Below are 24,939 nucleotides of genomic sequence, written 5' to 3' on the forward strand. Positions count from 1 at the left end.
CTGAGAATTACATTCTGCACTCTTGAGTTTGACTCGATTGTATTTATGTCTAGTATTATCTGATTGGACACCATGCAAAACAAAGCTATTCACGTGTCAATAACAAACATAAACTCTGTTAGGCAAAAATGCTGGAGAAACTCAGCAGGTGAGGCAGCATCAATGGAGCGAAGGAAATAGGCAACGTTTCGGGTCTAGGGTCTCGACCCGAAACGTGGCCTATTTCTTTCGCTCCATCGATGCTGCCTCGCCCGCTGAGTTTCTCCAGCATTTCTGTCTACCTTCGATTTTCCAGCATCTGCAGTTCCTTCTTAAACATAAACTTTGTTAGTCTAATTTTGTGCTTCAAATGTCAAATTTCTCTTGCCATGGATCACAAGAAACACCTTATCGTATAAAGATGCAATATAAATATGTTTTACTCGCGACTGCATTAGGTGACGCAACCAACTGTTTCAATTTGGGAGAATAATATTGAGATCATTGCCTCTTGTGCGGCAACCACGTACTGAAGGCAGGTACAGCCAAAGATCTTATAGCGGAGCTATATGGATCTTTGGGTACAGCAGGAATCCCAGTCAACGCATGCGCGCTGCTTGTCCCCGAAGGGCAGGTCCAAAGATACCAGAGGAGCAGGTCTGCCACTGGGACGCATGCGTACTGACAACCCGTGAAGGGCAGGGCTCCGCTCCGCCGCGACGCAGGCGCAGAGGCGCCTCTGGCTGTTCGCGGTGTGCTGACGCATCCGGAGTGCGGCCAGCTAGTGAGCGAGCGGTGATTGGTGGTTTCCGGCTCGACGAAGCACCGCCGCCGACTGGATCTCCATCGCTGCCGCCGCCTCCTGAGTGCGGAGTTGAAGTGAGCAGGATACCGAAAGGGGGCGGGCCGACACCGCAGCACACGGCGGGGGCAAGCGGTAAAATGGTCGAAATAACGGCGGCTGTGAAAGATTGAAAAAAAAAATCCTCGCCTCTATGCAAATAATCCCCCAGGCTCGGCCTGGGCTTCGTGGGAGCAGCAACATCCCGAGACAAGGAGCCTTGGACTGTGGATTATCAGGGTTTTAAGCCAGTAAGGAAGAGAAGGTGGGGTCGTGAGAAGGATAGCGGAGCCCATCAGCTTGCTTCACTACAAATCGGTTTCATCGGCGGCTGAAAATTAGTATTGTTTCTGATGTGCATCCGATCTACACGGGAACAGTTGTGTTAATTTTCGCCCCGATTGGAGAGTTTTTAACTTTGAATTTTTATTCTTGAATTTCTGAATTTTAATTATCGACCATGGCTGACGACGACGTCCTGTTTGAAGATGTGTATGAGCTGTGTGAAGTGATTGGCAAGTAAGTGTCTTTTAAATATATGTTAAAGTAGAAATAAAGCCTTACTTGCATTGTGATATCTTGCGTTATGTTTCATTTGTGGATTTACAAGACAGGCCTCCGTCTGTTTTCAATGGATTACAGGGTGAAAATATCTCTTTTAAAATGCCCACTAAAACAATTCTGAATTTAAACAAAATTTATAAATCTAAGCTTTGCTATCATAAACAAATCGGTGTTTGTATTTGAACGATATTTAATGAGGTAGACCTGCCGATGTAGACGGTTATGTTTACTTGTTCAATAACTGAAATTTGAACGAATTATACAATTGAAAACCTGCAATGACTCGATGTAGTTTTTTCACATTGAATAATACTGTGCTTTCTTTGGAAGGCGTGGTGTATCAAATTTATTTCTCTAGACAATAATAAGAATAACATTGATTCTCTGTCGGAAAAGCTAGAATTTTGCAGTGACGTTTCTTACATTAATATATGACATTTATAATATGGTTCAAAAATACAGTTTTGATAGCTTAAAATGGACCATACCATTTTCATAAACCGATTTTGAGATTCCTCTTCCTTGTGATGATAGAAAGCCAACTAGTGAAGGAGTAGTTCTAAAACTACGTTTATATTATAGTACAATAATGTTTATGATGCACCAGAAAACTTTAATTGTTTCAAAGAAATGTTCAAGCTGATATTGCCTTGCAGGATGGGTTGAACTATTTATATTCTCGATCATGGAGTTTGTGCATTACTACTGAAAATATGCATTTTGGATCTCATTTAGCTTGTATTTTGAACCTTGTCGAGAGATATTTACTTTTATGCCCCATTGGTTGGAATTGGTTTCTAATTTCATTAGGTTCTGTGGGACATATTTACCGTATTGTTGGAAGATATGGCTTTCAGTTGTCATAACATTTAAGAGTAATTAATGTACAAGATTTAAGTTGACATTGTATCACGTAATCCTATCTGGTTTCCAATTTGAAATGTGGCATTAGTTTTGATTTGTGCTAGTAGTTTTAAAACTCCATTTTGAAAAGAGAATTCTGTATAGTTCAGGCAGTACCATGTTAATAATGTACATTTTTTTAATGATGGTCATGTCTTAACAAGTTGTAATGATATCAGGAATAGTTTTGTGTTCCTATGAAATGATAAGAATAAGAGATGTGTATGCCTTTTGATTTCACATCACCACAAAGGACAATCAATTAAATACTTATCGTCACTATTGTAACGTCCTTAGACAAATGTAATGTCCCAGATACAGTGCCCTCCATGATGTTTGGGACAAAGACCCATCATTTATTTATGCCTCTGTACACCACAATTTGAGATATGTAATAGAAAAAAATCACATGTGGTTAAAGTGCGCATTGTCAGATAAAGGCCATTTTTATACATTTTGGTTTCACCATGTAGAAATTACAGCTGTGTTTATACATAGACCCCTCATTTCAAGGCGCCATAATGTTTGGGGCACATGGCTTCACAGGCATTTGTAATTGCTCAGATGTGTTTAATTGCCTCCTTAATGCAGGTATAAGAGAGCCCTCCGCACTAGTCTTTCCTCCAGTCTTTCCATCACCTTTGGAAACTTTTATAGCTGTTTATCAACATGAGGACCAAAGTTGTACCAATGAAAGTCAAAGAAGCCATTATGAGACTGAGGAATAAGAATAAAACTGTTAGAGACATCAACCAAACCTTAGGCTTACCAAAATCAACTGTTTGGAACAACATTAAGAAGAAAGAGAGCATTGGTGAGCTTACTATTCGCAAAGGGACTGGCAAGCCGAGGAAGACCTCCACAGCTGATGATAGAATACTCTCTATTATAAAGAAAAATCCCCAAACACCTGTCCGGCAGATCAGAACCACTCTTGAGGAGTCAGGTGTGGATTTGTCAATGACCACTGTTCGAGGAGACTTCATGAACAGAAATACAGAGGCTACACTGCAAGATGCAAACGACCATTTAACTGCAAAAATAGGATGACCAGGTTACAGTTTGCCGACTACTTAAAAGAGCAACCACAATTCTGGAAAAAGGTCTTGTGGACAGATGAGATGAAGATTAACTTATATCAGAGTGATGGCAAGACCAAAGTATGGAGGAAGAGAAGGAACTGCCCAAGATCCAAAGCATACCACCTCATCTGTGAAACACGGGGGTGTTATGGCCTGGGCATGTATGGCTGCTGAAGGTACTGGCTCACTTATCTTCATTGATGATACAACTGCTGATGGTAGTAGTATAATGAATTCTGAAGTGTATAGACACATCCTATCTGCTCAAGTTCAAACACTCAAAACTCATTGGCCAGCTGTTCATTCTACAGCAAGACAGTGATCTCAAACATACTGCGAAAGCAACAAAGGAGTTTTACAAAGTTAAAAAATGGTAAATTCTTGAGCAACTAAGTCAATCAGCTGATCTGAACCCAATTGAGCATGCCTTTTATATGCTGAAGAGATAATTGAAGGGGACTAGCCCCCAAAGCAAGCATAAGCTAAAGATGGCTGCAATACAGGCCTGGCAGAGCATCACCAGAGAAGATACCCAGCAACTGGTGATGTCCATGAATCGCAGACTTCAAGCAGTCATTGCATGCAAAGGATATGAAGCAAAATACTAAACAAGACTACTTTCATTTACATGACATTGCTGTGTCCCAACATTATGGTGCCCTGAAATGGGGGGACTGTATAAACACTGCTGTAATTTCTACATGGTGAAACCAAAATGCATAAAAATGGCCTTTATTAAAATCTGACAATGTGCACATTAACCACGTGTGATTTTTTTTTTTCTATATAAAATCCGAGTGATTACAGTACAAGGAGGTCATTTAGCACGGTAGTGATCACATTTACTGCCAAGTGTTTGCTTTATAATTTTGCTTTGTCAGTGGTGATATAAATTGAGTACTAGGTATAAGTGACAATGCATTAATCAGTTTTATTGCATTTTTATACGAGTACAAGTATGAATGGTGTTTGGGGTATTTTAAAATTAATTTAACTTCTGTAGTCTTGCTACAATCTCCAAGCAAAATCCGCAATATATAAACTTATGTATCTTGCACTTCCATTGTACCATCATCAGTAACCGCACTTTGAGCATTGCATGCATTAAGTTTTGATGTTCCCTCCCTGAATTTTTTTGAATCCCCAACATTTTGCATTTAGAGCAAAGTTTGCATTTGGAAGCTGGGAAGCAAGACATGACATGCTGATTAATTAGAAAGCAACAAACATTTCAACACTAAACAGTATTGTTCTACGTCAGGTCTACACATGGGTCATGGAAACCCCATGTGCCACAAAATGATTAGCACAAAGCCTTCTCTTGGCAACTGGGCAATTTTTGGGTGGTGGACAATGAGATTTTCACTATTTGGCTGCTTTTCTGTCCGCTTGGGTTTTGAATTTGGAAAGTCGAACCTTTATGTTTTCAGTGGTGGTGGAACAATTGGGGAAAAGACAGACTCCATTGCTTACTGGAAAGACTGAATTGTGCACAACTGTTTAATTTTATGTGAGACATACATCTTTCTAGATTACAATTTAAAATTTGTTGTTGGCAATGTACTCGTTCTGAAAATTGTAGGTACAAATCACATTCCAGAGAATTGAGCACAACAATCTAGGTTGAGACACTGTGGCATTGCTGCAAAAGCAGGTATAACAAGGCTTAGCCCCAGCATTCGAGTGGTTAAAAAATATCTTATTGCACTTCTGTGAAATAGAAAAAAGGGGAAATTGACGTTGGTTTTGGCTAAAAATTTCCCTAATAGCCAATACAGATAATTCTACTATAGCGTGATAGATGCATTTCTAAGAAACCTTGTGCGATAGAAAATCGTGTTATAAAGACATTAGCGTCAATGGGAGAAAGGGGGTCAGGGGCCAGAGAGTTTCAGACTCTCAATACAAGTTATTTTTCCATGCAGGATTAAAATAAATATATAGTATTGTCAACAGTGACCGGTTTATTTTTCTTAAGCTAATAATACAAAATTAAATATGTTACTTTATTTCAAATAGTCTTGTTGCACAAATGTCAATTAAAGTGATTACCTGTCATTTCACTGGCTACCCCACTGTTAAAGTTGCAGCTATATCCTTATGAGACAATGGTGTCTTGATTACTACTGGGAATTTTCTAAAATCTTTTAAATCCAAGACAGCTTTTTTCTGTTGTCAACTTTCAAGTAATATTTAAATGATTCTCTCGTTTCTGACCGAACTTGTGTTATAACCCCGGTTCACTGCTCATAATGCAAATAGTATTCTCTATTTCATCATGCATTATATCCAATTTGTGTTACGGCAGAACTACCTGTATATCTGGTCACAGACAGGGTTGTACCTTTCAGCCTTCATTCTATGTTCTTTCATCACTGGTGTGAGTGTGGCATGTCCCATCTTCAGATTGACTTGCCAAAGGAAGTGGTATTGTGGTCTGGATGGAGTAACTAAAACATCCTTGTAAAACTATTCACCTGCTCTTGTGTTGCCACATCCTTCCTTTAATATGATGATCTGAAATGTACACTATATTCTGTGGTCTAAATAGCAATTACATAGTCTGTGATCTTTGCTCTTCCATTCTACACATTGGCTAACAAGGATAAGCTTCCTGGAAGTCACCTTGATTATCCAATTTGAGATCAGTGGATTTCCATGCCAAACGCCATCAGTTCCTCTACATATATAATTTATTCTCTCTATGAACCAAAGTGCTCCTTCAGTATCAACAGCAAGCATTTTAATCATGGCTGATATATTGTCATTTAACAGCCTAAGAGCAGGGCATGTGTTTTTTTGGCATTTAATAATATCCCGCTGATCTGATAAGCCTCTGCTCCATGGGAAATCATGATCGACTAATCTTCTGGAATTTTTTGAGGATGTAACAAGTAGAATGGGTAAGGGAGAGCCAGTGGATGTGGTGTATCGGGACTTTCAAAAAGCCTTTGACAAGGTCCCACACGAGATTAGAGTGCAACATTAGAGCACATAGTATTGGGGAAGGGTATTGACATGGATAGAGAGCTGGTTAGCCGAAAAGAAGCAAAGAGTCGGAATTAACGGGTCCTTTTCAGAATGGTTGGCAGTGACTAGTGTGGTGCCGCAAGGCTCTGTGCTGGGACCCCAGTTATTTACAATATACAGTGCGCTGCATAATGTTTGGGACAAAAACCCATCATTGCCTCTGTACTCCACAATTTGAGATTTGCAATAGAAAAAAATCACATGTGGTTAGAGTGCACATTGTCAGATTTTATTAAAGAGTATTTTTACACATTTTGGTTTCACCATGTAGAAATTACAGATGTGTTTTTACACAGTTCCCCCATTTGAGGGCACCATAATGTTTGGGACACATGGCTTCACAGGTGTTTGTAATTGCTCAGGTGTGTTTAAATGCCTCCTAAATGCAGGTATTAGAGAACTCTCAGCCCATAGTCTTTCCTCCAGTCCTTCCATCACCTTTGGAAACTTTTATTGCTGTTTATCAACATGAGGACCAAGGTTGTGCAAACGTCAAAGAAGCCATTATGCGACTGAGAAACAAGAATAAAACTGTTAGAGACATCAGCCAAACCTTAGGCTTACCAAAATCAACTGTTTGGAACATCATTATGAAGAAAGAGAGCACTGGTGAGCTTACTAATCGCAAAGGGACTGGCAGGCCAAGGAAGACCTCCGCAGCTGATGACAGAAGAATTCCCTCTATAATAAAGAAAAGTCCCCAAACACCTGTCCGACAGATCAGAATCACTCTTCAGGGGTCGGGTGTGGATTTGTCAATGCCCACTGTCCGCAGAAGACTTCATGAACACACATACAGAGGCTACACTGCAAGATGCAACCCACTGGTTAGCTGCAAAAATAGGATGGCCAGGTTACAGTTTGCCAAGGAGTACTTAAAAGTTCTGCAAAAAGGTCTTGTGGACAGATGAGATGAAGATTAATTTATATCAGAGTGATGGCAAGAGCAAAGTATGGAGGAGAGAAGAAACTGTCCAAGATCCAAAGCATACCACCTCATCTGTGAAACACGGTGGTGGGGGTGTTATGGCCTGGGCATGTATGGCTGTTGAAGGTACTGGCTCACTTATCTTCATTGATGATACAACTGATGGTAGTAACATTATGAATTCTGAAGTGTATAGACACATCCTATCTGCTCAAGTTCAAATAAATGCCTCAAAACACATTGGCCAGCGGTTCATTCTACAGCAAGACAATGATCCCAAACATACTGCTAAAGCAACAAAGGAGTTTTTCAAAGCTAAAAAATTGTCTATTCTTGAGTGGCCAAGTCAATCACCCGATCTGAACCCAATTGAGCATGCCTTTTATATGCTGAAGAGAAAACTGAAGCCCCCATAACAAGCATAAGTTAAAGATGGCTGCAATATAGGCCTGGCAGAGCATCACCAGAGAAGACACCCAGCAACTGGTGATGTCCATGAATCGCAGACTTCAAGCAGTCATTGCATGCAAAGGATATGCAACAAAATACTAAACATGACTACTTTCATTTACATGACATTGCTGTATCCCAAACATTATGGTGCCCTGAAATGGGGGGACTATGTATAAACACTGCTTAATTTCTACATGGTAAAACCAAAATGTTTAAAAATGGCCTTTATTAAAATCTGACAATGTGCACTTTAACCATATGTGATTTTTTTTTCCTATAAAAAATCTCAAATTGTGGAGTACAGGTCCAAATAAATAAATGATGGGTCTTGTCCAAAACATTATGGAGGGCACTGTTTCAATCCCAGGAGGAATCCCTTTGAGTGAAACAAGGATTTGAGAGGCCACAGAAGCAGTTAGGAAAAATGATTAAAATGAGAGGAGATCCGTGATTGAGATTTAACAAAACTCTTATTAGTTACTTAAGAGTAAGCTTCACAATCATCTATTAACTTAAATTCTTTTGCACTCTAACCACATGTGATTTTTTTTTTCTCTATTACAAATCCCAAATTGTGGAGTACAGAGGCAAATAAATAAATGATGGGTCTTTGTCCCAAACATTATGGCGGGCACTGTATATTAACAATTTTGACGAGGGAATTAAATGTGACATCTCCAAGTTTGCGGATGACACAAAGCTGGATGGCAGTACGAGCTGCGATGAGGATGCTATGAGGCTGCAGGGTGATTTAGATAGATTGGGTGAGTGAGCAGATGCAGTATAATGTGGATAAATGTAAGGTTATCCACCTTGGTGGCAAGGACAGGAAGGCAGATTATTATCTGAAATGGTGGACACAAAATGCTGGAGTAACTCAGCAGGCTCAGTCCGCCTTAACCTACGTGATCTCCCAGTTACTCAGCACTTTAACTCCCCCTACCATTCCCAATCTGACCTTTCTGTCCTGGGCCTCTTTCATTGTCAGAGCGAGGCCCAGCGCAACTTGGAGGAAAAGCACCTCATATTTCGCATGGGTAGCTTACTGTGGTATGAACATTGACTTTAACTTCCAACAGCCCTTGCTTTCCCTCTCTCTCCATCCCCCTCCCCCTCCCTATTTCTCCCACCAGTCTTACTGTCTCTGACTACATTCTATCTCTGTCCTGTCCACCCCCCTGACATCATTCTGAAGAAGTGTCTCGATCCGAAACATTACCCATTCCTTCTCTCCAGTGATGCTGCCTGTCCCGCTGAGTTACTCCAGCATTTTGTGTCTGCCTTCGATTTAAACCAGCACCTGCAATTCTTTCCTACACATTATCTGAATTGTGTTAAATTAGGAACAGGGGAGGTGCAACGGGACCTGGGTGTGCTTGTACATCAGTCACTGAAAGTAAACATGCAGGTACAGCAGGCAGTGAAGAAAACTAATTGCATGTTGGCCTTCATTGCGAGAGGATTTCAGTTTAGGAGCAAGGAGGTCCTACTGCAGTTGTACAGGGCCCTGGTGAGACCGCACCTGGAGTATTGTGTGCAATTTTGGTCTCCTAATTTGAGGAAGGACATTATTGCTATTGAGGGAGTGCAGCGTAGGTTCACTGGGTTAATTCCTGGAATGGCAGGACTGACATATGATGAAAGAATGGGTCGACTGGGCTTGTATTCACTGGAATTTAGAAGGATGAGAGGGCATCTTGTAGAAACATATAAAATTCTTAAAGAATTGAACAGGAAAAATGTTCCCGATGTCGGGGTAGTCCAGAACCAGGGGCCACAGTTTAAGAATAAGGGATAGGCCATTTAGGATTGAGATGAGAAACTTATTCACCCAGAGAGTTGTGAATCTGTGGAATTCTCTGCCACAGAAGGCAGTGGAGGCCAATTCACTGGATGTTTTCAAGAGTGAGTTAGATTTAGCTCTTGGGGCTAAAGGAATCAAGGGATATGGGTGGAAAAGCACGAACGGCCATGATCATATTGAATGTCGCTGCTGGCTCAAAGGGCCAAATGGCCACCTCCTGTGCCTATTTTTCCAATGTTTCCTATGTTACTATCTGTTCTCCATAACCGTTTCCATTGATCCAAAATATTTCTGTCTCTGCTTTCACTGTATTAAATGTTTCAGTTTCTATACCTTTTTGGGTAAAAATGCAAAGGTTTAAAGACCTGTGAAAGAAGTTTCTCTCCCAACTGTATTCTGTCCTAATTCTGGATGCCATCTTGTCAAGTCCCTTTGGAATCTTATTTCAATAAGATCACTTATCATTCTTCTAAGCTCCAGCCTGCTCAATCGTCAGAGCAGCAAGGCAATCTCAACATCCTGGGAATTAACCCCATGAACTTTCTCTGAACTGCTTTCAAACCAAGTATGTACCTTCATAAAATGGCCAGAACTTTATTTGTCATGCCAGTATGGCTTGCAATGTCCTGTGCAATTACAATATGGGACTCTTTACTTAACGTCCTCTTTGCAATAAAGGCCAATGTTATATTTGAATTCCCATTTATTTGCTTCACCTGTGTGCTAACATTTGTTTTATGAACAAGGTTACCCAGATCCCTCTGTTTAGCAGTAGGTTCTGGTCTCACTCTATATACTATTTGATTTTTTTTATCATACCAATGTAATGACCTGCTATTTCCACATTATACACTATCTGCTAAACTTTTATCCTATCTGTATCCTTTTTTCAGATTGTGTCCTCACGGTTTGTTGTAGCTGGCCAGTTTGGCTACAAAATGCTCATTCTTTTTATCTTAAGCCTTTCATGCAGATTGTATGTAGTTGATGTTCCAGCGATTTTCCTTGTGGAATCCTCACTCGTTACAGCTTGCTAAATAGAAAATTGATCATTTATCTAAACCCATTTTAAAAAAAAAAAAAAAAAAAAAAAATTTACATTGCCAATCCTTTATCCATGCTAACATTAACTTCAATGCCATGAGCTCTTTGTGCAACAAACTTTGGCAACTTATCAGCTGCTTTCTGTGAATCTAAATACACATTCTGTTTCCTTATTTTAATCGTTCCTGCTCAGTACAAGCCCAACAAATTGAATTGTTCAAATGTGGCATTACAAAATCACGTTGGCTATATTTGATTATATTTTAAGTTCTTCTTAAGAACAGATTCCAGTATTTTCCCAGTGATAGATGAGTTAGCTTGCAGTTTCCTGCTTTCCATGTCCCTTTTTTCCTCACATGGAGATGTTACATTGGCTGTTTTCCAACCACTGGAACTTACCAGTAGTGAATCTAGTGGATTTTGATAGATAATCCGCAGCCAATTCGTTTGGCTCCAGGAACACAGGCCATTGTATTTTGAAGACTTGTTCTTTAGTAACGTTATGTCTTTTCTCTAATTATTCTTAATTTCTTCCTTATTATTTATTTTCAGCATTTCTACTATTATTGCATGGTTTTAGATTCATGTACTGTGAAGATGAGCATAAAATATTTGTTCCAAGTCTACATTATTTCCTTGTATAAACTAAAATGTTCTAAGAACTAGAGCACTAATTATGTGCAGCACTTAGTCAAAGTACCCATTTGACTGATTATTTTTTATTCTTTTCCTGAGCATTTTGATTCTTTTTCTGAGCTCGCTTTTGAAACTGCTTGCCTCTTTCCATTGGATTCTATAGGCATCTTCCTGATCAATTTGACATAAAATGTCACTTGGCCAGCATCAAAGATGCTATCCTCATTGACACCTGGAATGTGGCATGGATATTACAGACCCCTTTGTTACAACCGTTTGGGTAATGGAAATTGGCCTTTACACAGTTCACAAATCACTACCCAAAAATTTGAAATGTGGAATAAAATTTGCTCTTACGGAATTTCATGTGGGGAGAAAAAGTAAGTAAATAAAATTTTCAACGTATTTTTTTTGATGCTCCTGTAATTGATCTGACTTCACAATGTAAAGTATCGCTGTGTGGACCCATTTCCAGGAGCACAATCCTCTTTCCCCATAACTTGGGTTTGCCTATTAGTTTCACTTATCAGCCCAGGCCTGAATAGTGTCCAGGTATGGCTGCTTTATTTTACATACAGGCATGGCTGCTTTATTTTACAAGAAATGTAAAATATTATAGCCAAACATCATAGAAATTCTCGGTGAACAGATTCCTAAATTCCTGCACGCCCTCACCCCCACAAAACAAAATCACTTTCATAGATGGTGGCCATCGATGAAGCAGCTGAAAACGTTTGGGCCAAAACCACTGCCTTAAGGAACTCCCACTGCATGGTCTTTGTGCTGAAATGAATGTACTCCTATAACCACAATCATCTTCTGATATACTTGAAATTACTCCAGCCAAATTTGTTCAAACACTGCCTTGATGTCAAGACAGTTTATTTGCTTTTTTTAAAAAGAAATCTGCTCTTTTCTCCATTTTGGATCAAGGCTGTGGGGAGACCTGGAACCAAGTGAGTCTGGTGAGACCTATAATATGCATCATTCTGCAACTCAGTAAGTAACTCTTTGTAGCGGTGCTAAGAACACTTTCCATTGCTTTGATCCTGAATGCAATGATGAGGCTGTAATTGACCAGATTGGCCTTGTCTTTTTTTCAGACTGTAGCCTGGGCTGTTTTCCATGTTTTGGAGTAAATGTAGTATTAAAACTACAGGTGCACAACCTTTTATCCGAAGATCCAAATAACGAAAACCTCCGAATAGCGGACATTTTTTCGGTCCTTGAAGAAAGGTCCTTGAAAACGTTCACCGAGGGCGGCCCGCAGAGGTGACAGCGAAACCTCCGGTCGGTCCTCGAAGAAAGGGGAACTAAATCCCCATTCATAAAAGAGAAGGTGTGGGTATATTGCGCGGGAGGGTTAATAATTGACAATATGCTGCTGCCTGCCCGCTGAGTTAAAAAGTTCCCACGGTAGCACGATACACAGTGTATCGTGAGTCTTGCGTGGGAACTTTTTAACTCAGCGGGCAGGCAGCAGCAGCAGATTGTCGCTGCCTTCAGTTTCAACCCACCTACACCCCTCTGTTTCCCGGCCATGTGTGTGACCCCTTCCCTCCCCTCTCCAGCTCCCCGCCCATTGCACCGGCGCGGGGGCTATGCACTGTCTTCATGTCGGCGATGCTAGCAGGTCGGTGCCAGTCACCGGAGACGTCAGGACCAACGGGACACCGACCCCCAGGCCCACTGCAAGCACGGAGATCCCAGAGACCCACAGCCAGCAGCAGCCCAGCCCCGTTCCAACTCCAGAGGAAAACTGCAAACTGGCCGGAGACATCAGGACCACCAGAAGCCGCTCCCCGATGGGCCGCTACGGCGACAAGTGGCAGTTCGCCCACAGCCCCCTCATCGGGACACCGACCCCCAGGCCCATTGCAAGCACGGAGATCCCAGATCAGCAACTCCAGTCCAGCCCCGCTCCAACTCCAGAGGAACACGCTCCCCGTATGGGCAGAAGCTGATGGTGTGCAAGGTACGTCTTGTTCTTGGGGTCGCGCAGCTCGGGCTGTGGGCGAACAGCCACTTGTCGCCGTAGCGGCCCATCGGGGAGCGGATTCCTCTGGAGTTGGAGGGGGAGGGGGGTATTGTGCTGTTTGATCGCTGCCTGCTATCCCAGGGACAGGGAGACAGGACGTTCACCGAGGGCGGCCCGCAGAGGTGACAGCGGAACCTCTGGTCGGTCCTCGAAGAAAGGGGAACTAAATCCCCATTCATAAAAGAGAAGGTGAGGGTACATTGCGCGGGAGAGTAGGAATCCCAAGACAAAGTTGAGTGAGCGTTCACCGAGGGTGGCCCGCAGAGGTGACAGCGGAACCTCCGGTCGGTCCTGGAAGAAAGGGGAACTAAATCCCCTTCATAAAAGAGAAGTGGAGGGTATATCGCCTACCTGGAAGAAACCGGACATTTTTCCCAGGATGTCGTCTGCACACCAAAGCTCACGTTTGGCGCCAAACGCACGTCGCCTCTGCTGCACACGGATATAAGAGTGTGAAAATGTCCCCTAAGGGCATGTAGCCCCGCTAGGGTGACATGAGTGCGAGAGGTGATTCAATGCTGCGGTCACATTTATAAATTCAGGAATTCATTCAAAACACTGCATTTCATACAGACATTTATTCTGCAAGAAAAAACTACATTGAAGACTCAAACTCGCGACCGAGGAACTGCCGGGATCAAGGCGCAAACTCGCGACCTTGCGGATATGAGCCGAGCACTCTACCACTGAGCCAGCCATTAAAATCTACGCTAAAAAATTTCCATTCCGAAGACCGACAAATTCCGAATTACGAAAAGTGTCTGGTCCCAAGGCTTTCGGATAAAAGGTTGTGCACCTGTACTTGAATACCTTGGCTGGAGGCAAGGCTAGTTTCAGAGTACATTTCATCAGCATTACAATACACACCATTGGATGTTGTCCGGTTCGATCACCTTTGCTGCCTTTGGTACCCAAATGCATTTCTAAATGTGCATTGAATCAGAATAGCTGATTGGTGGCCTTGTAGGCTAAGACTGAGTTCTGAGATGGTGACGATCTCAAAGCCGAAAATATCATGTTGAAAGCTGCAAATGTCTTTTGCCTGAATGTACCATTTTTCTAATGGTTGTGTATGGGAATGGTCTTGGAGCCATCTTCTCAAACTAACTGATTGTCTTCGTGTCAGGTGTGCTAGGCGATTGGTTGTGGAATTTCTTAGCTCTGGCTGTTAAAACTGCTTTTACTTAGGATGTATGCGCGGCATCTGTATGTTGAACCTTGGTCAATGTGGTAATTCATTTTGAGGGATACGTGGTGAGTCTTGTTATCAGTTCAGCGTGCTTTGTTGATATATTCATTCCGAGGTTACAGATTGTGGTGGTATTTACTGCACTTCAGCTCGTGTTGCCCTAAATACCTCATAAATGTTTAGTTCTGAGCTACCAGATCTGATTCAAATATCTTATTGCTATAATAACTTGGTGTGTCAAGCAGCATCTGTGGAGGCAAATGGATGCTCAATATTTCTGGTCAAGACCCTGCATCACGATAGAGTGTAGAGGGAAGATAGCTAATAGAATAGAAGTGAGAAAGAGGGTTAAGGCAGAGGCTGATGGGTGGAACCAGATGAAGAGGTGGAGTGGAAGATATGAGGATTATCAGGCAGGCAGGGAATGTTGGGACAGAGGCTGGTAGGGTTTATGTGGAAATAGATCTGGGAGGGATGATGGGGTGTGGGAGGGGATAGGAACAGTAATCCAAAGAAGAAGAAACCATCATGGATAGGTATGTGGTGATGAACAGATGGAGCCAGATGGGGGAGGTTAATATGCTACAGTATCAAGGTAGGTGAGGGAGAAAAGAAGGGAGAAGGTGAAGATACTGAGAGAGATCCCAGGTAGACTAGTGGGAGTGGGAAATGAACACTGAATGTAAGCTACCTGAAATTGGAAAATTCACTGCCCGTACCATGCTAATGGAGCAATTCTGACATTTCTTCCTTTTATGAATCTCTGTCTCCATCACGAGACAAACTATTCACTTGCATCTGCTATAATCATATGGACTCCGGCATATAAAACCGTGACTATATCTCCTTCCATCAGATCACCTGTAAAGACGCCATCCCTTTCTCTCAGTTTCCCAATTTTCACTGCAAGATGAGGCTTTCCGCTCTAGGACTTCTGAAGTAACCTGCTCCTTCAGGTAACATTGCTTCCTCTCTGCTGTAGTTGATGAAGCCCGCACATGCATACCTTCCACATCTGTTCTCAACCACTCTCCAGACAGAAGACAGATGAGTTTCCCTGCTCCTTGCCTTTCACCTCGACAGCATATTCACCATTCAACATATCATACGTTGTCACTTCCACCAGCTCCAATGAGATCCCACTGCAAGCTACATCTTTCCCTCTTCTCCCCTACCACACACCTTTGCTGCTTTCTGCAGTGACTAGTCTCTCTGTGACTTCCACACACCCCTCCAGATCTCTGGTGCCTTCCCCTGCAATTGTAGGAGGTACTTGTCTCAATGCCACCTTCCATGCCACCACCAGGGACATAAACAGGTGAGGTACAGATTTATGTGCATCTTGTCTGACCTGATCTATTACATTTGGTGCTCACAATGTGGGAGTCCTCAACATTGACAAGATCAATCTAAGTCTTGGCAACCTTTTTGCAGAATACCTGTACTCTATCTGCAGTGGCCATGACCTCTTCCCGTTCCCATTGTGGTCTGCCTTTCCTCTGCCTTCTCCATTGGCACAATGTGGCTAAATGCAAATTAGAATAATAGCATCTTACATTCTGTTTAGACAGTCTATAACCCAATAGTATGAACATTGAATGTTCTAATTTCAGGTAATTCATACTCTATGGACCCTTCCCAACTCCTCCCCCCATGGAACCTTGATTTATAGCCCACCCCACCTTGTTCTATTTGCCTATAACTCGGATGGCTCTTCACCTAGAGTTCATCTCCCTCTGCTCACCTTTCCCATTCACTCCCCACGCTCCAGTAAACATCAATGATTTAAAGTAACATTAGCAAATTTGCACTGGGTGGCAATGTGAACTGTGAGGAGGCTATGAGAATGCAGGGTGCTTGGATAGGTTGGGTGAGTGGACAGATGCATGGCAGATGCAGTTTAATGTGGATCAATGTGAGGTTATCCACTTTGGTAACAAAAACAGGAAGGCAGATTATTATCTAAATGGTGTCAAGTTGGGAAAAGGGGATGTACAGGGATCTGGGGATCCTTGTTCATCAGTCAATGAAAGTAAGCATGCAGGTACAGCAGGCAGTGAAGAAAGCGAATGGCATGTTGGCCTTCATAACAAGAGGAGTTGAGTATAGGAGCAAAGAGGTCCTCCTGCAGTTGTACATGGGCCTAGTGAGACCACACCTGGGGTATTGTGTGCAGTTTTGGTCTCCAAATTTGAGGAAGGACATTCTTGCTATAGAGGGAGTGCAGTGTAGGTTCACAAGGTTAATTCCCGGGATGCCGGGACTGTCATATGCTGAGAGAATGGAGCGGCTGGGCTTGTATACTCAGGAATTTAGAAGGATGAGAGGGGATTTAATTGAAACGTATAAGATTATTAAGTGTTTGGACACGCTAGAGGCAGGAAACATGTGCCCGATGTTGGGGGACTCCAGAACCAGGAGCCACAGTTTAAGAATAAAGGGTAAGCCATTTAGAATGGAGATGAGGAAACACATTTTCACGCAGAGTTGTGAGTCTGTGGAATTCTCTGCCTCGGAGGGCGGTGGAGGCCGGTTCTCTGGATACGTTCAAGAGAGAGCTAGATAAGGCTCTTAAAGATAGCGGAGTCAGGGGATATGGGGAGAAGGCAGGAATGGGGTACTGATTGTGGCTGATCAGCCCGGATGGTGGTGCTGGCTCAAAGGACCGAATGGCCTACTCCTGCACCTATTGTCCATATGGGGATGTCTGTAACCATCCCTTGCCTGCCTAGTTCCAGTTATTGCTTACTAGCCTCTCTCCACCCTCCCCCCATCTATTTCCATCTGCCTAATTCTTCCTCCACCTCTCATCTGCTTCTATCAGGGTCTATTCAACAGTAATTATGGATTTAATTAGGACCCACCAAGTCTACTCTGCCATTCAATCGTGGGTGATCTATCTCTCCCTCCTAACCCCATTCTCCTGCCTTCTCCCCATAACCTCTGACACCTTAGTGGAAAGTTCTAAGTCGGGTTTTACCAAAAAAAGCCATGCACAGCACAGATCTTTGTTTAAGGCTATCTCTTGGAGTCAACGATGACTTCTGTTCCAATTCTTTGCACTTTGAAATAAAATGGAAAATGCAAGAAAAAACTTGCATGTCCAGCACTAATTCTCAAAAGAGAAATAGGTCCTTTGTTTAGTTTAGAGATACAGCACGGAAACTGACCCTTCGGCCCACCGAGTCCGCACTGACCAGTAATCCACACACGCGCTCACACACTCACACACTTAAACACTAAGCCACTACACACACAAACACACTTAAACACTAAGCCACTACACACACAAACGCACTTAAACACTAAGCCACTACACACACAAACACACTTAAACACTAAGCCACTACACACACAAACACACTTAAACACTAAGCCACTACACACACAAACACACTAGGGACAATTTACACTTAAACGCTAAGCCAATTAACCTACAAATCTGTACATCTTTGGAATGTGGGAGAACGTACAAACTCCGTACAGACAGCACCTGTAGTTGGGATTGAACCCGGGTATCCGGCGCTGCAAGCGTTGTAAGGCAGCAATTCTACCCCTGTGCAACCGTGCCGCATCTAATGTTTGAGATCGCTTCATCTTAATTGCATTCTGCTGCATCTTATGTTTAAGACGCTTCATCTTAATTGCATTCTGAAATGACTGATGAGGCCAGTGTAAGATCCTCACACGTTGTCACTAGTTCTGCAGGAGGGAGTTAAAGAGATGGGCGCGTGATACATTGAAAAATGCTACAATCTTGTTTTGCTGGCCTTATATGTGCTTCTGAAAAAGATTAGTTCGCATTGCATCCCAGCTGTTTCTCTCCATTTTGATTGGTGATAGATCAGGGATTCTCATATGCAATATTATTTTCAAGGAGGCTGTGAGGAAAAACCCTGAATCACTTTCTCTTTGCTCTTGGCAATTCCTTGCTGTGATGGAGATTAGAGCATTTGTTTCAGGTTTCTGATGTCAGCCATGCAAATGATACGGCCTGTTTATAGCAGCGTACTGATACTTTTTGGTACTTTGATGCTGTGGGTGTGGGCCTGGGGCAGCATGCAAACATCGATTCACTTGTACTGCCGGGAAAGCTTTGCAGTGACGACATTAGTGGTACCTTGCCATTACTGTGGGTTGCCTACTGTAGGTAATGCATGTTTCTGAAGCATACAGGAGTGCAGCATGTGTCTTCATCTTCGGATTTGCTTATCCTCCAAAGGGCAAAAGCTGTGCCGAATTGCTGGAGACTATGGTGGATTTCAACATTGATGTTGCCTTTGCTGAGAGGTAATCCCATGTTTTCCAGCCTCTTGACTGTTATTGTCAAGGGCTAGTCTGGTGCTGTGGAGACTGGTGGTGAAGGATCTTTACTTTGCAGATAATAAGTCTTTCATGCTTCCGTGAACTCTGAATATGCACAGATGCAAATTAAATCTGCATAGCATAGCTTGATGACCCTGAAATTGAAGTGAGCTTACATCTGGAGTGGCGGCAATGGAACAAGGCATGAATACAGCCTATTGGGCTCACCAAATCAGTGGTGATTTTTCCCATAGCAATCCACAACTAATTACATTCTTACTTTACCCATATTTGACAAACATTATTTAAAAATGAATAATTTCCAACCCATGTAGAATATTTTACGCGAGTGCAGAAACAAAATTGAAATACAACTCTAACCCAACTATAATTTGGTTGCACTGGACTGGCAAATTTTTTTTTTTTGAACTATTGTATGTTATTCTTACCTCACAATTCACGTTTTCAGATGTTACACAGTATTATAACTCCAGTGAACCAAGCAAGTTTAACGGTTTCGCTGAAACTGGGGCTCTGATGTGAGATCACAGGGTAAACGTATTAGGGTTAAGATAAAGTTTTAGGATGCACTGGTTGGATATATGATGTGAAAAGAGTAAGGTGCAAAACTAAAAAAAACATTAGTGTTTCCAGAAATGTCTTAAGGCGTAAAATTCAAAGTAGTAAAGGTAAATTAAATCTATTATGCAAATAGCACAATTTAAACTGTATATATAGAAGCGATATTTCAATTTATTCTTTTGAAGTGTGTGAAGGTTTCTTGTAATCAGTGAAGGGATGTGAATAGAAAGACTCCATGTTCCAAATCTAGTATTGTGGCACCACAAGGATATTTGATATACTTCCTTTATTGGTATTAAAGACATCCTCCCCCTCCACATGCGCACAGCCACAGCCAGCACATCAGTGGTTGTGCATGTGCCGCCCCACACATGCGCACTGGTCGGCGTCGGCCACTTTCTCCCTCCCTTTGCATTGTGCCCGATCTGGCCGCCATTGTTGTCCGGTCGCCGCCTCGCCGCGGCCGCTGAAAACTAATGCAGAATCATTCCCTGGAGCTGGAGTAACTCCCTGGAGTAACTCTTGCTTCTTGGTTTCCTGGTCCTCCAAAAATATTCGAAATGGAATTTAAACGGGAGTGGACCCACCACCACCAAACTCCAAACTCTGAAAAATAACAGCCTATTGCATTTTATCTGTTTATTTATTGTGTATATAGACACACTGAACTTTTATCTCTGTTCTGTATTATGTTTACATATTCTGTTGTGCTGCAGCAAGCAAGAATTTCATTGCCCTATATGGGACACATGACAATAAAACTCTCTTGACTCTTGACTTGGACTTAAGCAAAAAAGGGTTCTTGGGGGAAAAAAGAGCTACCTTAAATTTAGTTGCGTCTGGTTGGGTACCTATGGTAGGGTGAAGACTATTCCATGCTTTAATTGTGCAGGGGAACTCCATGGAGCAGCCAGCATCTCTGGATAGAAGAAATTGGGTGACGTTTTGGGTAGAAACCCTTCTTTACATTTCCTCTGGTTTTAGTGTTTTTAGTTTAATTTAAAGATGTAGCGTGGAAACAGGCCCTTCAGCCCACCGAGTCCACGCCGACAACCGATCACCCGTACACTAGTTCTTTCCCACACATGAGCGACGCGAGTCAAGAGTGTTTTATTCTCTCACGTCCCAGTTAGAACAATGAAATCCTTACTTGCAGTAGCACAACAGAATATGTAAACATAGTACTCTATAAACAATGTTATAAACGAGAAAACAGTTCTATCGTATAGTATCGTGTGTGCAGGAAAGAACTGCAGATGCTGGTTTAAACTGAAGATAGACACAAAAAGCTGGAGTAACTCAACAGGTCAGACAGAATCTCTGGACAAAAGGAAAATATTACGTTTTGGGTTGGGTCTGAAAAAGGTTCCTGCACACCTTTGGAATGTGGAAGGGAACAAGAGCACCCGGAGAAAACCCAAAGGGAAAAGGAGCAAATTCCATACAGACAGCACCCATATTCAGGATCAATTCAGGGTCTCTGGCAATTTTAGGCAGCAACTTTATGGCCAATGTACTGCTCCATAGTCGTGAACTGAATTAAAACATACAGTAGCTGTAAAGGGGGACATAGCGTCACTTAGAGATTTAAGACTGAAAATGGATAGTTTTTTTTTTTGTAACCAAAGTTATCAACGTATAATTTTTTGTGTGTTGGAAAATAAAATATTGTGGCACAGCTGGTAGACTTGCTGCCTCACACGCCGGAGATCTGTGTTTGATCCTGTCCTCGGGCACTGTCTGTGTTGAATTTGCACATTCACCCTGCAAGCATGTGGGTTTCCTCCCACATCCCAAACACGCATTGGCTTTGTTGGTTAACTTGTCTCTGTAAAATTGCCCCTAATGTGTAGAGAGTGGGTGAGGAAAGTTTGATAACAGATCTTGTGTGAATGGGTAGACATAAATGCTGGAGAAACTCAGCGGGTGAGGCACCATCTATGGAGTGAAGGAAATAGGCGACGTTTCGGGTCGAGACCCTTCAGACTGATGTGAGGGTGCGGGGGGGGGGGGGGGGGGGGGGCGGGAATAAGAAAGGAAGATGGGGAGACAGTGGGCTGAGGGAGAGCTGGGATGCGGAGGAGAAAGCAGGGACTCTACTCAGAGTGGTAGCTGTGTGGAATGAGCTTCCAGTGGAAGTGGTGGAGGCAGGTTCGATTTTATCATTTAAAAATAAATTGGTTAGGGAAAGAAATGGAGGGTTATGGTCTGAGTGCAGGTCGATGGGACTAGGTGAGAGTAAGTTTTCGGCACGGACTAGAATGGCCGAGATGGCCTGTTTCTGTGCTGTAATTGTTATATGGTTATATAGGGGGTGGTTTGGGAAGGGACGAATTGACCAGGGAGTTACAGTAGGAGCGGTCTCTGCGGAAAGCCGACAGGGGAGGAGATGGGAAGATGTGGCCAATGGTGGGATCCCGTTGGTAGACAAAGCTGGAGAAAATCAGCGGGTGAGGCAGTATCTATGCAGCGAAGGAATAGGCGACGTTTCGGGTCGAGACCCTTCTTCAGACTGATGTGGGGGGGGAGGGGGGGGGGACGGGGAAAAAGAAAGGAAGGGCCGGAGACAGTTGGCTGTGGGAGAGCTGGGAATGGGGGGGGGACGGGACGGGGAAAAAGAAAGGAAGAGGCGGAGACAGTAGGCTGTGGGAGAGCTGGGAATGGGAGGGGAAGGAGGGAGAAAGCAAGGACTACCTGAAATTGGAGAAACCAATGTTCATACCGCTGGGATGTAAACTGCCCAAGCGAAATATGAGGTGCTGTTCCTCCAATTTGCAGTGGGCCTCACTCTGGCCATGGAGGAGGCCCAGGACAGAAAGGTCAGATTCGGAATGGGAGGGGGAGTTGAAGTGCTGAGCCACCGGTAGATCAGGTTGGTTATTAAGAACTGAGGGTAGGTGTTGTGCGTGGCAATCGCCAAGCCTGCACTTGGTCTCACCGAGATTGATTATACGCTGAATAATCCAACCAGATTTTTGTTTGGAAGTGGAATGAAATAATAGAAATTGCATTCTTTGCAACGTGTAAATAGAGATGAGATACTGTATTGTAATTTTGCTGCATGTCATTGTGGTATATATCATGTCTTGATTGGTGAATATGTTTAGTTTGTGACTTTATTTGAAGCACAAATAATATGTGAATGCTTCATTGACCATATTTCCGACTACTACGCACTTCGTCCGAGCACATTATCGCACGTGTCATGCAAGCCGTCTTAAATGACCACCTAAACTGTCATTTGGCAACCTAAAAAGCTGCAGAGGTTGCCCGGCTGGCAACAGGGAAAAAAAGTTAAGTGAGAGCCCTGAGGTTAGACTTTTGCTTCATCCCAATTTTCTGCTTTGGGTATATGATTTTCAGATTTCAGCTTTTTCATCTGGATGCACATTTTAAATATGGTGAAGCTTTCTTCCTCCATCACCAGCTCATTGATATGTTTACTCTCCTCCTGTCTGAAGAGTGTGTGGATGTGGACGTAGTGATCCCTCTGTTCTCTGAGTATCCTTGAACATTCTATTAACTTGTTCCCTGAACAGATTACTTTACCATTGGATTGAATTTTGTGTCCACCTAATTGATCCATCGGCATCCAAATTTCCATTAAACTTCCTTCCATCAACCATACCGTTAATTTTGGTGTTACTGGAAGATTTCTTGATTTTGGTTCCTCTATATAATTCTGTCTCGTTAAAACACCAGGAATATCAATGGTGTATTGTGCCCTGCAATGTCTGCCACCAGTATTCAAAGCTGGCAAATAATCATATCTTGCAACCCAGCGGTATGAATATTGATTTATCTAACTTCAAGTAACTCTCTCTCCCTCTTTTTTTTTTTTACTGTTTGTGTGCCTTGTTGTCACCTTCCCCTCATCCAACAATGAACCATTGCACATTTCCCTGATCATCGTCAGCTTTGATATGTTCTTTTCAGGCCTGACACGTTCTTTGTACCCTTCCATATCCCGTTTCCCTCTTCCCTGGCTCTCAGTCTGTTGAAGGGTGTCGACCCAAAATGTTGGCCATTCCTTATCTCCGGAGATGCTCTGTCCCGCTGAGTTACTCAGATTCCACCATCTGCAGTCCTTTGTCTTCTCCATTTATAACCTCAGGCTTTTCTGATCATCTCCACCCATCTCTCCCACACCTGACCTATCTCTAACAACCCTCGTATGTGAATCCACCAATCATTTTCCGTCTTTAACTATCTCGCTTCTACTACTGTCTTCAAGAAGGGCCCCGACTCGAAATGTCGCTAGTCCATTTCCCTCCACAGATGCTGTCTGATTTACTGAGTTCATCCAGCAGTTTGTTTTTGCCCTTGATTTAAGTATTTCCAGTCACTTCTTACTCTAATTAAACTATTTAATGACTTTAAATACTTCATCGGGTTACCCTTTGGCCAACTACCCCAACACATTTTTGTTGACACATTTAGTCGTATCAATGATTTTACTGTCTTTTTGGCAGCATGATGTGACGTATTGGGCAGGTTTATCTTGGTGTTATTGTGGGCAGCAACTTGGGTTGGTGTTAAAAATAAATTGAGAATGCCACTTTAACAGAGGTTACTGTGTCCAGTCGATCCTTTTTTTAGGAGCAGCTTCTTTCCAGGAAGAGGATAAGGAAGAATATAATATTCACATTTTCATAAATACCAAAATGCACCAAATGTTCACTTTTGGAATAAATGTTCGAGGGATGATCTTTCATCAGAACTGTTCCTGGAATGCTGATGGCCAATTAAATGCAGCACACGATAAAACACACCAGACGGTGACTTTGTCTAACAGCTATATTATTTGTGATTTGTTCAACAACTCAAAGGTTCACGGCGTAGTTTCAAACAAAACTCATTCATTCTTTATAACTCTTTAGTTTAATGATTGTTTTAGTTGCAAAACTGTACAGTTTACTTTCACCTTTATCTGTATCTAGATCTTGCCCACACTTGATGAACCTGTCCAGTTTGATCTTGGCAAGTTTGGGTCTTCTGTGGTTGCTCTCTGGAGGCACTACTGCCAGTTATCTTACAAGGCACCTTTGTTCATAAATTTCTATGCATGCCTTCCAAACATTACTTGGTTCTTTATTGCCATTTACATAGCTGTAATCCAATCCTTATCCATGTGAGTATGTGGTTCTTTAACTTCAAATTCCTTCTGGGGTCATTGATCAATCATCTCAAATGTTTGATTCCCTGATTATCAGAGTATTTCTGCTGTTGCAATTTATCAGATAGTCCCTTTCACAAGATGTTATTTTCCAAAACATTCCCATTTGCTTTTCCTGTTAATTCACAGAGGGTGCATTTACAATTGGATAGTTCACACGGTTGTAAAGCTGTCTCAGTTATTTTCTCAGTTGACACTGACCAGGTGGTGACCACCTTTGCTGTGCTTCTTTGTTTATGGTTTCCAGTATCTCTTTATGATCATCAGAATTCCTCCCAGAGCATGGTGGAATACTTAGCATCTCTCGACTTCCTTGTTTTCAAATATATGCCAATTTCTGCCTTGCCTGTATGCAATTACTCCATCTTCACAATTGCCTGGATAA

At 42.5% G+C, this 24,939-nt stretch overlaps 1 protein-coding gene across 9 annotated transcripts in view; it reads left to right on the top strand.

The window, feature by feature from the left end:
* Positions 1-728: 728 nt before the first annotated feature.
* The window catches only part of cask (calcium/calmodulin dependent serine protein kinase), a 249,197-nt gene continuing 224,986 nt past the window's right edge, over positions 729-24,939 (top strand). For 4 of the 9 annotated variants that reach the window (XM_033033060.1, XM_033033062.1, XM_033033063.1 and 1 more), the window contains exon 1: positions 731-1,339. In XM_033033060.1, the coding sequence (XP_032888951.1) occupies positions 1,281-1,339 (59 nt within the window). In that variant the 5' untranslated portion in view covers positions 731-1,280. Of the gene's footprint in view, positions 1,340-24,939 lie in introns of all 9 variants that reach the window. The other 5 variants (XM_033033059.1, XM_033033065.1, XM_033033066.1 and 2 more) reach the window with 3 other exon arrangements.

The sequence above is a fragment of the Amblyraja radiata genome, chromosome 14 (genome assembly GCF_010909765.2).
Source record: "Amblyraja radiata isolate CabotCenter1 chromosome 14, sAmbRad1.1.pri, whole genome shotgun sequence".
In the NCBI taxonomy this organism is placed as follows: domain Eukaryota; kingdom Metazoa; phylum Chordata; class Chondrichthyes; order Rajiformes; family Rajidae; genus Amblyraja; species Amblyraja radiata.